Below are 15,057 nucleotides of genomic sequence, written 5' to 3'. Positions count from 1 at the left end.
TATGTCGCTGACAGCCGAACACTTGCATGGCCTGGGCTTCCAAGGCCAGGGCAAGCTGGATGTCTGTGTCTTCGGGGCCTGCCTGGCAGGTGCTGTTCTAGGGGGGCCATGCCTGGTACGGGCTCAGGCGACCCAGACTGCATGCCGCTGACAACTGGAAGGGGGCTCAGAAAGGTTTCAGATGGCTCTGGTGGCGTCAACTGCGCCAGCCCCATCATCTCTCTCCTTCCCACCCGCCACCGCGGCCCTCCAGCTCTCTCTCTCCTCTATGCAGATCTCCCTCGTACTGTTTTTGGGTCTGTGTGCTGCGTAACTTGGGTGCAGTCGCCTTTATTATTTTTCTTCTTTAGCGCATTCCATCGAAGTTGTGTCAATTCTATTTTTCTCTGGATGAAGGCGGGGGATCGGGGGTGGGGTGGGGTGGGAGATAGCATGAAAATAATATTTTAATGTAGAAAAAAAATACGTGATATCTGAATAAGTTAAACATGGAAAAATAAACGTCAAACAAAACGAGCGGTTGCTTTGTGTTTTCTTGGGGAGGGGGGGGACAGGGATCTGTCAACGATTCATAAGCCTCGCAGGGTCAGTTTCTTAACTCCTCTGGAAGGTTAGAACGTGCAAACCCCGCCGAAAGATAGCCCCTATCTTTCTGTGGGGTTTGCAAGAGCGGTTTCTCAGTGGAACAGGCTTCCTCGGGAGGTGGTGGGTTCTCCATCTCTGGAAATGTTTTGAAAATATAATCACTCAAAATCTCAATACAAGACACCCACCCATTATTGCTACACATACTACAACAAAGCACTGACTATCCCCCAACCCCCTCTTGATGTCACTCAGGGTTTTGCAATTTGAACCCGGGGCTCCCCAGCCCTATACCTACTCACTAGACATGTTGGCTTTCTCAGGGTGTGTGCTCACAGTCCCAAGTCAACTGGCAAGGGTTTTGCAGAAAGCCAGTTTGGTGTAGTGGTTAGGAGTGTGGACTTCTAATCTGGGCTCCCCCACATGCAGCCAGCTGGGTGACCTTGGGCTGGCCACGGCACTGATAAAACTATTCTGACCGAGCAGTGATATCAGGGCTCTCTCAGCCTCACCCACCTCACAGGGTGTCTGTTGTGGGCAGAGGAAAGGGAAGGTGACTATAAGGCACTTTGAAACTCCTTCGGGTAGGGAAAAGCGGCATAGAAGGACCAACACTTCTTCAAAGCAGCCCCTAGCAGACCAGCTGGATTCAATTAGTGGCCATGCGGTGCTCCCTGATTGGCTGGGCTTCCCCACTAAGGGGTTTGCCAGCAGGGATAAGAGGGAGAAGGCCCAGAAGCTGCCTAAGGTTGGTTGGGCGTGTCTCAATTATGGCTGACCAGAAGGGCAGGTGGAGCAGCGCAAGGCAGATATGGTGCTGTTTCACTTCTGAAGGTTTGTGCTGCTGGGCATGTTTCTTTGCTAAGGGATGTTTCTCTTGAGAATATGGAGGTGAAAAGCCAGTTGTGAGGTTTGGGCGCTTGTGAAAAGGCTTTTAGTTCCTGACTCAAAATGACTCAATTAACTCAAACCTTCTGCCCCTCTCCCCATCCCTTTTTTTTTGCTAATAAGAGCATTTTCTCATGTGAGTGTTTAAAATATGCCTGCAATAAGGTCTTGGCCAGTGCTCACCGGAAGAGGGGCTATTGGAAATCTTATTGTATAGCTTTCCAGTGGTTGGCTGTTTATCAGCTGCAGGATGGAAGTGGCCCCTCTCACTGTGGAATCCTCGTAAACAGGGTCAGCCCTTTTAAATATCAGAGCTCTCTCAGCCTCCCCCGCCTTACAGGGTGTTTGTTGTGGGGGGAGGAAAGGGAAGGCGATTGTAAGCTGCTTTGAGACTCCTCTGGAGAGAGAAAAGTAGCGTATAAGAACCAACTCTTCTTCTGTTCTGAGTGAGCAGTAAAATCAGGGGTCTCTCAGCCTCACCCACCTCACAGGGTCTCTGTTGTGGGGAGAGGAAAGGGAAGGCGACTGTAAGCTGTTTGAGGCTCCTTCGGTAGAGAAAAGCAGCATATAAGAACCAACTCTTCTAAATCTGAATCCTGTAGATTGAGAAGGATGTAGTTTTGTTTATAATTGCACCATAAGCCACATTGGATATCATGTTATTAGCAGATATCATGTTATTAGAACAAGTATCCCCGCGCGCGCACACACACACACAGTTCTCCTAGCTCAAGGAGAAACATTAACCCTTTGTTGCAACAGAGATGAGAATACTTTGGAGGCAGCACCTAACTCTCAAGTCTCCTAAGAGAGCCCATATGCAGAACTGGAGATATATAGCCGTATCAATAGCTTCTGCTTTGTTACAGACCTTGAAAGCTAGAATGTTAAGAGCAAGGAAATCAAAATGCCTCGTTGTTTTAAGGACCCCTGTGACTCTATTACCCTTAGGAGTTAAGGATTTTCGTGATAACCTACAGGTCGTTTTGTCTGATGGGCAAGATTGTGGAAGGCACAGTAGAAAAAATTAAATGTTTTGAGGACAGGGACTCATGATATATTTTGAGCAGGGCTTTCAGGTATGGATGGGGAGACTCCTGGAGCTTTTATGGGTGGAGCCTAGGGAGGGTGGGATTTGGGGGAGGGAAAGGGAAGGGAAGGGACTTCAGCATACTACAATGCCATAAAGACTGCCCTCCAAAGCAGCCATCTTCTCCAGGGGGTCTGTTGGCTAGGATCAGTTGTAATAGCAAAATAGAGCCCCTAAAAGGAGAATTGAAAGCTCATTCACTGCATCAATTTGAGACAGTTCAATTTGGGGTATTAATGCTTGAAAAGCTACTCCCTGTCTTAAACCAAAACACCACCAGGAGTTATCCTAAGAGGCCTGGAAGCCCAACCGCCGACACCTGAAGACTGGCAGTCTCTCATACATTTGCTATTTTGTTAGCTATTCTTGTTATTAGGGTTTCCAACCTTCAGGGTGGGAAGCAAACAATCTGATAAGTCACCTTCCCTGTAACCTTCAGGTGGGCCTGGAGTCCTTTGGCACTCGAAGGTAGTAGCAACCTTGCTTCTTCTGTGATCCGCCTAGCATTCTGTTCTTTACTTTAGACACTGGCCCCGATCCCCAGGAACAGCAGCTGCAGCAGCAGCACCAATATTCTAGCAGTGCCTCTGACGATAGCGAACCCGAAATTCTCCCTGATCCGGTAAGCTTGCATAACACTTCCCCATCTTGTTTGCTGCGGCCATGAAACTCAGCAAACTCTCTACCCCATTGGAAACGGAACTTCTGCACTTCAGGGTCAACTTTCTGGGACATTTACCGGTCCCTTCGCTAAATGGCCTCAACTAGTTTAATAACTAGGGTTGCCAGTTCTGGGTAGGGAATTACCTGGAGACTTTGGGGATGGAGCCAGGAGTGAGTGTGATTTGGGGCGGGGGGGGGGGGAGACCTCAGTGGAGTATAATGCTATGGAGTCCACCCTCCAAAGTAACCATTTCCTCGATCTCTGTTGTCTGGAGATGAGCTGTAATGGCAGGGGATCCCCCAGGTCCCACCTGGAGGTTGGCATCCCTAACACTTGCTTAACTACTTCAAATGCAATTGACGACTGGGAAAGAACCCCACCCTGGAATCCAGGCTTATACTGAAGGATGAGGAATAACACAAGTTCCACTGTTAGTCACGTTCTCTGGTATAGGTCACTCTGCCAGGCATCCTTTCCCTTCCAGAGAGCCAGAGCGGGATTTGGGAAGGGACAGCTTTGAATCTCCACTCTGCTGTGAAAGTTTGCAGAGTGACCCTGGACTAATTGCACTTGCTCAGCCTAACCTAACTGTTAAGGGCAGAATATAAATGTAAAATCAATAAGCCTACCTCACAGGCTTGTTGTGAGGAGGGCAAGAACTATATAAGCTGTTTTGGGCCCTTACTGGACAGAAAAGCAGGGTCTAAATGAAGTAAATATATAGGTGCTCTTTGGCTATGGACCACCCTAGATCTCTGATCAGCATGTGATAAGCGTGGGACTACAGTGCCATTTTCTGGACTGTCTATATTGAGTAAGGTCTAGAACTGGGGTTGTACAGTCCCTCCTGACCACTGGCAAAGGGTGGGGTGGGTGGTTGTCCAATCCAGGTTGAAAAACTCCAGGAGATTTGGGGTTGGAGCCCAGAGAGGACAGGGACTCCAGAGGGTACAAAATGACTTTCTGCAGGGGAACTTCTCTTTAGTCTGGAATTGAGCTGTAACTCCAAGAGATCCCCTGATCCCACCAAGAGGCTGACATCCATATGACCAGAATAGAAGTGACAGAGATTGTGGATCTGAGAAAATGTGAATTAGCCCTTCAGCCTCTCCAGTTTTCCTAACTGAAACCTGCCTTCAAGGTCTTAAAAGGACCAGTGGAGTGTGCCAGGTAACTTGCCTAGGGGAACGGTGCGATATTGACAGAGTAGGAATTTCCCCCAGGTTATGCTGACTCTAAGAGCTTCTCACTGCTGTGCATGTACATTTAATCTTGGCTTCAGTAGGGTGTAATGACCACTTACATTAATTGAGTAGGTTACAAAACATATACCCTGCATGAGTAGTTAAAGCAAAGCTCCCAGCTCAGCCTCTGGAACTTGAATATAGTTCAGTAACTCAGCAAGTAGTTTGTCAACCTGTTGTCCTCCAGATGTTCATGGACTACAATTCCCATGAGCCCCTGCCAGCCTTTGCTGGCAGGAGCTCATGGGAATTCTAGTCCATGAACATCTGGAGGACCACAGGTTGACTACCCATGACCTACAGGACCTCTTCATCTCCCTTGCTAAAGGCCCTGATCAGTAATGGATTGCTCTTCCCTTCCAGCCACATGGAACCCCTGAGGGGTCTTCAGTCTTTGACATGACAGATCGGGAATATAGCGAATTGATGTACAAAAGGCGTATTCATGGTAAACAAGCAAGTAAAGGGCTATGCGGGGAGGGAGTTGTGATTGGGGAGGGGGGGTGTACATGGAGCTGGCCAAGTCAGGAGGCTTGTGTTCATTGGAGGACTAGGCTGGACCTGAATAATCCTTGACTTAAGGGGTCATGGCAGGTTTAACTCTGCTGGAAACGGGAGAAAATTGGCTACTTGATCACAAGAATTCATTGCCAGACATAAATATTGGCTTAGACCAGGCTTTCTCAACCAGGGTTTCTTGATGGCTCTGGAAGGCTTTCCCGAATGGGTGGGGGTTAATTAATTTTTATATATTTTCTAAAATGTGTTAAAAATGTATTGGGTGATATGACCATATAGGATCACGTCGACCCACGTTCCCTCCCAAAATCATGGGCCTGGATCTCTGGATCTGGGTGGGAAGGGGAGGGTCCTCAGGTGGGCATATTCTGCTTGATTGCACCACTTCTGGGGTTTCTCAAAGCCTGAAGAAGCTTTCAGGGGGTTTTCAATGGTGGTAAAATTGAGAGAGGCTAGCATAGACATTGGCATGGTACAGTCAGCTGATTTTATAAAGCACTCTTCTAGCTTCTAAAACGGCATCAAGAAGTGTGCAAAGACCATCTCGGAAGGGGATGGGGCATAGCTTAGTTTGAGTGCTTGGTGTATCCGGGGGGGGGGGGGGTAGTTACTATGGAGCAATAAAGATGGATTATTTTATAGGTAATAGAGCGTAGATCTCCAACCTTTTTATACTACGGGCACCTTTGGAAGTCTAACGAAAAACGGTATGCACAATCACAAAATGGCTGCCATGGGAGGTGGGGCCAGCTACAAAATGCCAGGGAACAAAGTTACAGACGACTCGAATATTAATTCAACTATTCAGGCAGAAGTGCTGTTTAACAAGATACCTTTTAATCTGCATAGCCACTCAAGAATCCCTGCTGTGGAAAAGCCACAACTAAACCTGCCCAGTTTCTAAAAGCACTTGGGAGGGCACCAGGAAAGGTGACTGTGGCCATCACCGTACTCATGGGCATCCTGCTGGGGAGCCCTATAATAGAGCATTTTCTCTAAGCTCTGGCCTCCTTTTCTTGCCAAATATCACATCTGAGAGCTACCAGCATTTTAGGCCTTTTGGTTATAAGGGTAGGCCTGCTGATTTCACTGACTTTGCGTTCTGGGTGTTCACAGAACTTGAGGAAGAACTGGCCGAGGCTATAAAGAACAGGAAGGAGTTGTCTCTTCATCTGTGTGAAATGGGCTCTATGGTATTCCCTGAGGTAGAGTGGCTTGTCTCTGCTGGGCCTGGAGGGTGCAGGGGGGATCTAACACACTTGCTCCCCCAAGTGGCTGTCAGGCAAGGGAGCCTGGGGTGCCCCCTCTGACCTTGCACATTTGCCGAAGGAAGCTTGAGCACCAGCTGGACTTGCAGGCACCTTCAGGTGACCAAGGGATCTGGAGGTTCATCTCCAGCTGGCTTGCATGTGACTTTAGTAATACGCTGGTTGGGCTGTCCTGGCGCAAGTGTCCGGTTTCTAGGGGTGTCTCTAATTCTTCATGCCGCAGATGGAGCCATGTGACTCGATCTCCCCCTATTTTGTGGAGAAGCTGAAGGTCTACCTGGAGTGCCTGCAGTTAGAGAGGAAGCAGCTGGAGAAGAGAGCTGTGTGGGCAGAGCAGACTTTGTGTGAAACGCAAAACAACGGTAAGCAGGAAAAGAACGTTCAGTGTTCTCCTTGACAAGGCTTCGTAAAACTTGCTAGCTCCTAACATTATTTTGTGGCAGGGAATTTGGTCCCATAAATCTCTACAAGAGCTGGGATCTGGCCCGAGGGGAGATGTGAAAAGCTGGTGCAGACTTCCTATACCAGCCTTTCAAATGAGTTTTGTGAGAAGAGCCTTCATATGCATCTTGGAATGTGTGGTTTAGCTTCTCTCTCCTGTTGTGCGCGGGGGAAACATTTTGAGAACAAGCTGGTACAGGATGCTCCTCATGGAGCTAACAATGACTTCCTGTTGTGCTCTTCCACATCCTTCTGCCACAAATGAGGAACTTCTTGGCCATGATTTGGCCCGTCTTTCCTTCTCTGATCTCTTCTCCTCAACTACCGTTTGTGCAAGTCTGTGTGCAAACAATTGCATAGCACCTGCTTTTTCTTTAAAGCAGGGGTAGTCAAACTGCGGCCCTCCAGATGTCCATGGACTACAATTCCCAGAAGCCCCTGCCAGCATTCGCTGGCAGGGGCTTCTGGGAATTGTAGTCCATGGACATCTGGAGGGCCGCAGTTTGACTACCCCTGCTTTAAAGGAAGCATTTCGATTTTTAAGCTGAAAAACTGTTCTGGCAAAAGGATGAGGTTCCTCATGCTGGGCAGAGGCCCCCAGCCAGTCATGCTCTGTACGGTCCTTTTCTCTTGGCCGTGAAGCAACATGGTCCCTCAGAGCTTGATGCGTGTATCACAAGAGCAGGGAGCGCCGAATGCCTCCTGTCTTTGTGGGTGGCCACGTTTCCTCGCTACCTTAAGTATGTGGATGCCAACTGGTTGCTTCTCGTCCTCTTAGTGGATGACTTGGAGAGGATCCTGCAAGGATTTGGCTATCGTGGTCCACGCCGCATGCGGCCTTTGTCTGCACCTGACGAGCTTCCTCCCTTACCCTCGCTGCCCTTAAGGTAAGCCAGTGCCATGCATGGTTCTCTTTCACCTTCTGGGGAAGCCCCTGCTCATTGCTGCCATAGCAGCAAACCCCCCCACACAGTGACCAAGCAGGTGCCTTTTTTGAAGTATGGAGCAACTTGACCATGAACAGACAAGCAAGGATGATCTAGATCAGTGGTCCCCAACCTGCGGTCTGCGGCCCGCAGTTCCCTCTCCCCGCCCCCCCTGCAGTAAAAAACTTCCCAGGCTGCAAGCTCGCGGCCCGGGAAGCTTCTTACTGCGGGAGGGGGGAAGAGGGAATCAGGGCCGCACATGCGTGCTGCGTGGCCAAAATCGCGCATGCGCGGCACTTTCGCGCATGTGCGAAAGTGCTGTGTATGCGCGATTTTGGCCGCGCATGCGCGCTGGGCGGGCGGAGCAGTTGCCCTGCCGGTCCCCAGCCGAAAAAAGGTTGGGGACCACTGATCTAGATTATCTGGACTAGATGGCCTACATGGCCCCTTCCAACTCTATGATTCTGTTGACAATGGATTGCCTACAAAACAATTTGGCAGGAATTGGTGACTTCTCATCTGGAGTGGCTTGGGGGTTTCAGCGAATGATATTGATAGTCTTAGCCTGACAGTGTGTCTTTGTACATGAGATGGACTGTCTTATCGCTGGATCTGTATTTGTACATGTACTGGCATTAAGTATTGCGATTGTTAATGTCTTAAGATCAGTTATTGTACTATGGTTATAGCTGTGCCGCTAATTGTAACTATCCTTTTCCTGATTGCCAGTGCTCAAGACTTGAGTCAGAAGAGCATAACTGAATAAATGTAAAACACTTGGAACGGAAGGAAGCTTTCTACAGGGATGAAAAGGTGTTCAATGATTAGGAGAATGGCCACCGCATTACAAACTGGAAACTGTTCCAGGCCAAATCTAGCAGCTCTGTATTACTGAGTGAATCTCGTGTAGCCACTTAGTGAATCTAGTTATCTACCTTCTTGGTGGATCCTTCTGAATGATTCTGGACAAGGGGACTCTGCAGTTGAGACCCTTCTCCTCCCTCCATCCCTCCTCTCGGTCCCATTTGAGTTCCTAACTCTTATTCCCTTGGCTGTTGCCATTCTGCAGCCATGCTTGGGTACACTTGGGAAGTAGCTCTCCTACTGACAGCCCATGCCCATGTGCCAGGAAGTCCCTCCTGTTATTATTGCTCACTGGAGTGTGCATAAGCTACTTTCTCCTTCTCCAGATGCTTCTTCCCTAAGATACAAAAGAAGTCCCCGGAGAGTAAGGTGGCAGCACCAGGTCTAGGAAAATGGCCTGAAGAGTCTTTTGGTAAGTGGTGTTTGATTTGCGGGGTGGGGGGCTGGGGGGGAGGGTCACCCAGCTGGCTGCATGTGGGAGAGTACAGAATTGAACCCGACATGCCAGATTAGAAGTCCGCACTCCTAGCCACTACACCAAGAAGCAGGAATGCATTAGTTACAGGCCCTTCTTCCCCGAGTTCTCCTAACGCCGCTGATAGACAAAGCCTCTTCCTTGAGCTTCAGTCTGGTTGCAGGACTCCAAGACCCTGTAAACCTGGTTTTATCAGATCTTGGAAGCTAAGCCGTGTTGGCCACGGTTAGCATTTGGAAGAAAGACCACCAAGGGTCGCCACACAGAGGCAGGCAATGGCTCATCTCCTCTGGATGTCCCTTGCCTTGGAAACCCTGCAGGATTGCCCTAAATCAGCTGTAATTTAGCAGCAAAACAGCAACAACAAACTTAGAATGATGTTATGATTGTCCCTTGGTCTGTTTTAACCATTCATTGAATGTTCTGGGGCATTAGGGATGCTGGTAGAATAATATTTTGTTTGTTACTATTGAAAGTACCAAGTATAGACAGCAATTCCTCCAAGGAGCTCTAGATGGCGATGGTGGCTTTCCCTTCCACAGTCTTCCTCACATTACCCAGTAGAGGAGGTTGAAAATGGGAGCAAAGGGGACCCCCTAGTAGCTTAATACAGGAACAGCCAAACTGTGGCTCTCCAAATGTCCATGGACTACCATTACCATGAGCCCCTGCCAGCCTGCTGGCAGGGGCTCATGGTACTGGTAGTCCATGGACATCTGGAGAGCCACAGTTTGGCCACCACTGTTTCAATGCTAGGTGGAGTTGAGAATCAGGGTCTTCCCAATTCAGTGCTGTAGCCCTTAAACCCCAGGCTGAAATGGTCTCATTGATCATTCCAGGGATTGAGGTAACATGGTATGTTGTTGAAACCAGGTCCTTTCTCTCCTCTTGTAGGTGAAGTTTCCCACCGAAAGCGGAGTCCTGTGAAGGACATGCTGACTATGTGTTCGTGGAGTTCTTCATCCAAACAAGGATCTCCAGAACCAAAGGTAAGTGCCCGAATCGGGCGGTAGGTGGGATGACGTCAGCTTACACCACCTGGTGCGGTCGCAGCAGCAACAGTACGGTGGCAGCGGCAGCAGCCTCGTCAACCCCTGGGAAAAGGGCCGCGACCCCCAGGTTGAGAATCGCTGTGTTAGAAGAAGATAAAAGGCAGTAGGTTCACATTCATTGTGGTAGAAGACAGAAGCCTAATCTTAAGAGTACTTCCCCCTGAAATCTCTAGGATGTCCTAATATTCGCCAACTTGTTTTCAGGTCCGTGTTCCCCTGGTGAAGAGGGACATTTTTCCAGAGCACACACTGCCCCAAATCGTCCCCCACCTTGCAGCAGGTAATAGCGATGAGTGATGTTCATACTTCTTGGTTTTTGAAGGTTGACTGAACCTCTGGCTGCCGGGATGACCCCGATTCTGATACTGTACTTGTCTTCCAAACCAACCTCTAGGTTCTACCTTTTGGCCTCTGTTTGACCTCCCACAATGCTCTGCTGCCAAGGCCTCTGCTGGCTTTAGTGAGACTAGTGAGACTTGTGTGGCACAAGTCCATGGACACTGGGAAACCATTCCAGAGAGGTGAGTCATAGCAATGTGTCCTCAAGTGTCCTGCCAACCCAGTGAAGGCTCTAGTGGAGAGGGATTGGGTGGGATTGATTTTATGCACTAAAGCTTTCTCTGTGCAAGAATCAGACTTAGAAAATATTGCATTCATCTAAGAAGCTAAGCTGAATTACAAGTTCCCTCCTGCTCCTTAGATTTCATCTTCAATGTCCTTCAATGCACAGTAGAGCAACTGCTGTGTCACAGAACCTTTTCCAAGGCAGCAGGTGCTTTATAGCCACAAGAGGGAGCTGGTTAGTATTGGAGGCTTGGAAAGGCAGCCCCATTTGAAAGAGTGAGAACCAATGTTGGATATATAGAATTCTAGAAACATAGAGTTGGAATCTAGTCCAACCCCCTGAAGAATACAGGAAATTCACAACTACCTGACTACCCACAGTGATCCCAATTCCATGCCAAGATGATGCCCTGGCCCCAAAACCAGAATCGCTGGCCGGTCTGGCCTAGAAGAAATTTGCTTCCTGATCCCAAAGTGGCAATTGGCATTTCCCAGGACATGCAAGAAAAGGCCACAAGAGCCAAGCAGTGATGCAATCCCTTCTGCCCATCCACTCACAACCTGCCTACGTTCACAGAATCACATAGACAAACAGCTGCTGCTAATACTAATGAAATGCATCTTCACTGCAATCAATTTCTAAGGGTGCATGGATAATCACCTCCTTGTACCAAGGGCTGGATTAATCTGATGGCTCAATGTGAGGTTTGCATAGGAAGCTTGTTAAGAGTCCTTCCAATAATTGTAGTTCAGTTGTCCTGAATTTGCCCTCCACCCCTCCGTGAAAGTACCAAGTACTGAGCAGTTGAGAAATGCAGCATGCAGTCAGATACTTCAGTTGCAGAATCCATCCTGAGGTCCCTCTATTGGGCTGCATTGTACAACTTCTGTGGCAGCAAAACTTTTGGGGAGGCCAGTTCCAGCTTTCAACAACAATGTCTTTTCCAGAGGTGCTGTAAGACTGAGCACTCCTCTAGTGGCTGATGATGAGGCATACAAGAACATATTTCACAGGTGTTGCCAAGTCACTTCCGACATTGCAATTCTAAGAATGAATGACCTTCAAAACTTCCTATTGGTAACAGCCTACCTCAAGTCTTGCAGAGTGAAGGTTTTGAGTCAACCCACCTCTCAATGGGATTCCCTCTTTTCCTAGCACTACTGTCTTTTTCAGTGCTCCTTTTCTTCTCATGAGGTGACCAAACCCTCAGTTTAGCCATTTTAGCCTGTAGGATAAGTTCAGGCTTGATTTAATCTAGAACTCACTTATTTGTCTTTTGGGTAGTTGACGGCATCCGTAGAAGTCTCCTTCAACACTACTTTTCAGTTGAAGCTACAAGTTGTTCCACGTTGATTTCTAGGGTATTCCTCTTTGTTTGCTTTGTGGCATACCTGTGTAGAAATGTTTCAAGGAGGCTCTGCCTGCTAATTTGATAACAGCAGGTCTTGTGCGACTTCTCCCCTCTGAAATCTGGTTTGTGTGTATTCCCATCAGGGAGCAAGAAGGTCTCACCCGGTGTGTGGAAGACAACCATCTGAGTAGAACCAGCACTCTGCGAGCGGCCATCCCATCTGCTGCAGGCAGTGAGGATATCAGCGCCCCCCCTGATTCTTCAGTCAGGCTGCAGAAATCTAAAATGGAGGACTGTAATGTACAGTCAGAGAAGCAGCATCTAGCAAGCATGGAAGGTAACTGTGAAATTGAAAGACAGAGAGAACGTTCAACAAGCCAAGAAGGGGAATATGTTACCTTAAGATACATCTCTCCCAAACCCGAGGACTCGGTTGGCCAGGTCTTTGAGTATCTCCATGATGCTCCGACTGACAACCCCAAAGCCGAGACCTTTCAAGATCTTTCTGGTCATGCCACTTTGCAAACAGAGGTCACCTTTCCTGGAAAAGACTCATCCAAGCCAGGCCAAAGCCAGAGCAGCAATATTGTACATAGCAGCGAACAGACCGCTGATCTGGAGCCGGAACAAGCTTCTTGCAGACTGGAGCTCCTCCAAAAGCCAGGAAAAGAGCTCCCTTCTTCAGAACTGAGCCTCAAGACTGACTTGCCATCCAGTTCCATCAAAGCTCTAGAAGCCCACAAACCCCTTGAGGAGAAGAAAGTGTTGGAAGATGCATCTGGACTGAATAATAAAACAGACCAACCCCTTCCCAAGGAGGAGAATGCCACTGCAGCTTGTCCTTCACACCTGGACCCTAAAGAACTGTTGCCATCTGACCTCTATGGAACTTTGACAAGTGTCTCCTTAGAATCTTCTCAACCAGCTTCTTTGAAGGAAGAAAGTCCTTCAGGCCTAGCTGAGGAAGTGGCTGTTGATGAAAAAGTAGTCCCGCAGTTGGGGGACTGAGTTGTCACAGGAGGGTGGCCATGACGTCTCATGGGCTGCAGCTGCTCAGCAGTGACTTTTAGATGTTCTTAGTAAAGGGATTTTTTTTTAAAGACTTGTGCTTCGTTATGTCTGACTGCCTATCCCAAGAGAAGGAAATTTGGTGGTGGGAAAACTTAATCTTAATTACTGACGACTTTTTTGAATCCAAATGAACTTAGCACTCTGGTGTGGGTGTCAGGGGTATTGTGGTGGTGCCAACGACCCTCTTCTTGGATGACAGAGCCTCCTGCATGGAACGATCTCTCTGGCTCAGAGGAATAACAGTAAACAGGATCCTTTTTAATCCAGGAAAGTAGGAATCTGTTGTTCAGACATATGCTGCCTTTGTAAATCCTCAATAAAAATGGTCTTTTTAACTAAAGTGTGAGCCATGTTCTGGCCAGATGCTGTTCCTCAAGTGGCCATAGGGGGTTGGTCTTGTTCTCTGGAGCAGGGGTAGTCAACCTGTGGTCCTCCAGATGTCCATGGACTACAATTCCCATGAGCTCCTGCCAGCAAATGCTGGCAGGGGCTCATGGGAATTGTAGTCCATGGACATCTGGAGGACCACAGGTTGACTACCCCTGCTCTGGAGCACTCAATTCGTCTGGGTCGTGGAAAAAAATCTTGTCTTCTTGAATGGGGCTCATAAAGTGATGGAGCGGCAGAAGCAAATCGGCACCTGCATGTACTGCAGAGAAATGCAGAGAAATGACCTGGGTGGAAAGAGAAATGACCTGGGTGGAAAGAAATATACCTCCCCCCTCCCCTCATGCTCCTGCCCCAAAGGACTGGTTTGTTAAGGTTGAAGGAAACATTGTTCACATATCTAATTCTCATTTCTAATTTGGACCTCAAGTGACAAGTGGATTTGAGTTGTTTCCCCCCCTCCCAGAGCTACTCTGATATGGAATCACATTACAAAGCAGCTGTAAAATTTAGGAATGCACTCTTCCTCAGGTATCTAAGGAAGTCAATGCTTGTATGGAATTAGGGAAGCCAGCCTCCAGGCGGGGCCTGCAGATCCCTGGAACTGCAGCTCATCTCCAGGCAACAGAGATAATTTCTGCTGGAAGCTTAGAAGGTGGATAGTACGGCATTCCACCCCCGTTCCAACCGGACCCCCAACCCCATCCTCTGAAGGCCCCACCCCCAAAGTCTCCAGATTTTTCCCAACTTGGAGCGGGCAACCCCATATGGAATGGGTTCAGAGGGTAGCCACGTTCATCTGCACCTTATACATGGAAAACCTAGTTGGTCTCTACGGCTTTACTAGGTTGGAATCTTCTGTGTAACAGAAAAAAGTCCAGGGTTTCAGAAAGAGGGGCTTCGGAGTAGAAAAACAGACAGATGGAGGGAGGGTTGCTTGTCCTTCTTCCAACGGGCTGCTTCCCTGCTGCACATCCCATGTATAGTTCCAGACGTCTGTTTGGAAAATCAAAGGGCCAAAGCGTAAATTCTACGTGTACTTCTGCCCCCCCCCCGACCAAAAAAATGATTCATGCTAACGGGAAATTAAGACTTCCTTGGAGGGCAAAGAATCAATTTTCTTTGCAGTATACAAAAGTGAGCTAATAAGTCCACCGCTTCTAATGTGGTAGGATTATGATTCAGAATAACTGCTGTGTAACCGTCTGGCTGCTTTACCGTGCACAAGATGAATTCAGTACTTGTTCAGTCTCTGACAGAGTTTGGGCCAGTTGTTTCCTGGTATGCAATCAAGTATGAAGATCTCCTTATGTAACCAATGACGGGGGATCTCCAGTGATGGAAGAAATGGGCTGTGCATTGTCGCTGAATGCACACTGTGGAGCAGGATTTCTCAATCAGGGTTTCGGGAAACCCTGGAGTTACTTGACGGCCTGGGAAGGGTTTCCCGAATGAGTGGGAGTTGATTATTTTTTTAATATATTGTTTTAATTTGTTCAACATTTATCGGGCGATAGGACCATATATGGTCATGATGACCAACCCATCCCCCAAAATGGCCAATGATGGGCCTGGAGGGGGTGGGAAGGGAAGAGGTCCTGGGTGGGCGTGTCCACAGCTCTGCTTCCCAACCATATTCTTCATGATCGCACCACTTCTGGGGTCTC

At 48.4% G+C, this 15,057-nt stretch overlaps 1 protein-coding gene across 1 annotated transcript; it reads left to right on the top strand.

The window, feature by feature from the left end:
* The first annotated feature begins 1,290 nt into the window (after positions 1 to 1,290).
* LOC143821901 (uncharacterized) lies at positions 1,291 to 13,343 on the top strand. Its single transcript, XM_077306385.1, has 11 exons — positions 1,291 to 1,419; positions 3,088 to 3,185; positions 4,835 to 4,919; positions 6,107 to 6,195; positions 6,482 to 6,620; positions 7,478 to 7,586; positions 8,816 to 8,901; positions 9,859 to 9,953; positions 10,221 to 10,296; positions 10,411 to 10,537; positions 12,076 to 13,343. Exons 1-11 carry the CDS (start codon positions 1,356 to 1,358, stop codon positions 12,938 to 12,940), a joined length of 1,833 nt encoding a protein of 610 aa, XP_077162500.1. The 5' UTR covers positions 1,291 to 1,355; the 3' UTR covers positions 12,941 to 13,343.
* Positions 13,344 to 15,057: the final 1,714 nt, after the last annotated feature.

The sequence above is a fragment of the Paroedura picta genome, chromosome 12 (assembly GCF_049243985.1).
Source record: "Paroedura picta isolate Pp20150507F chromosome 12, Ppicta_v3.0, whole genome shotgun sequence".
Taxonomy (NCBI): Eukaryota; Metazoa; Chordata; class Lepidosauria; order Squamata; family Gekkonidae; genus Paroedura; species Paroedura picta.
The sequence above is the reverse complement of the archived record's forward strand: the minus strand, read 5'-3'. Positions and strand labels throughout refer to the sequence as shown.

Bases quoted from the DNA above. Each gene is read 5' to 3' on its own strand.
- LOC143821901 (XM_077306385.1), top strand. From the start codon at position 1,356: ATGGCTGACCAGAAGGGCAGGTGGAGCAGCGCAAGGCAGATATGGTGC. The intron at 4,920-6,106 runs GTAAACAAGCAA...GGGTGTTCACAG, and splicing joins GTACAAAAGGCGTATTCATG to AACTTGAGGAAGAACTGGCC. The intron at 10,297-10,410 runs GTAATAGCGATG...ACCAACCTCTAG, and splicing joins CGTCCCCCACCTTGCAGCAG to GTTCTACCTTTTGGCCTCTG.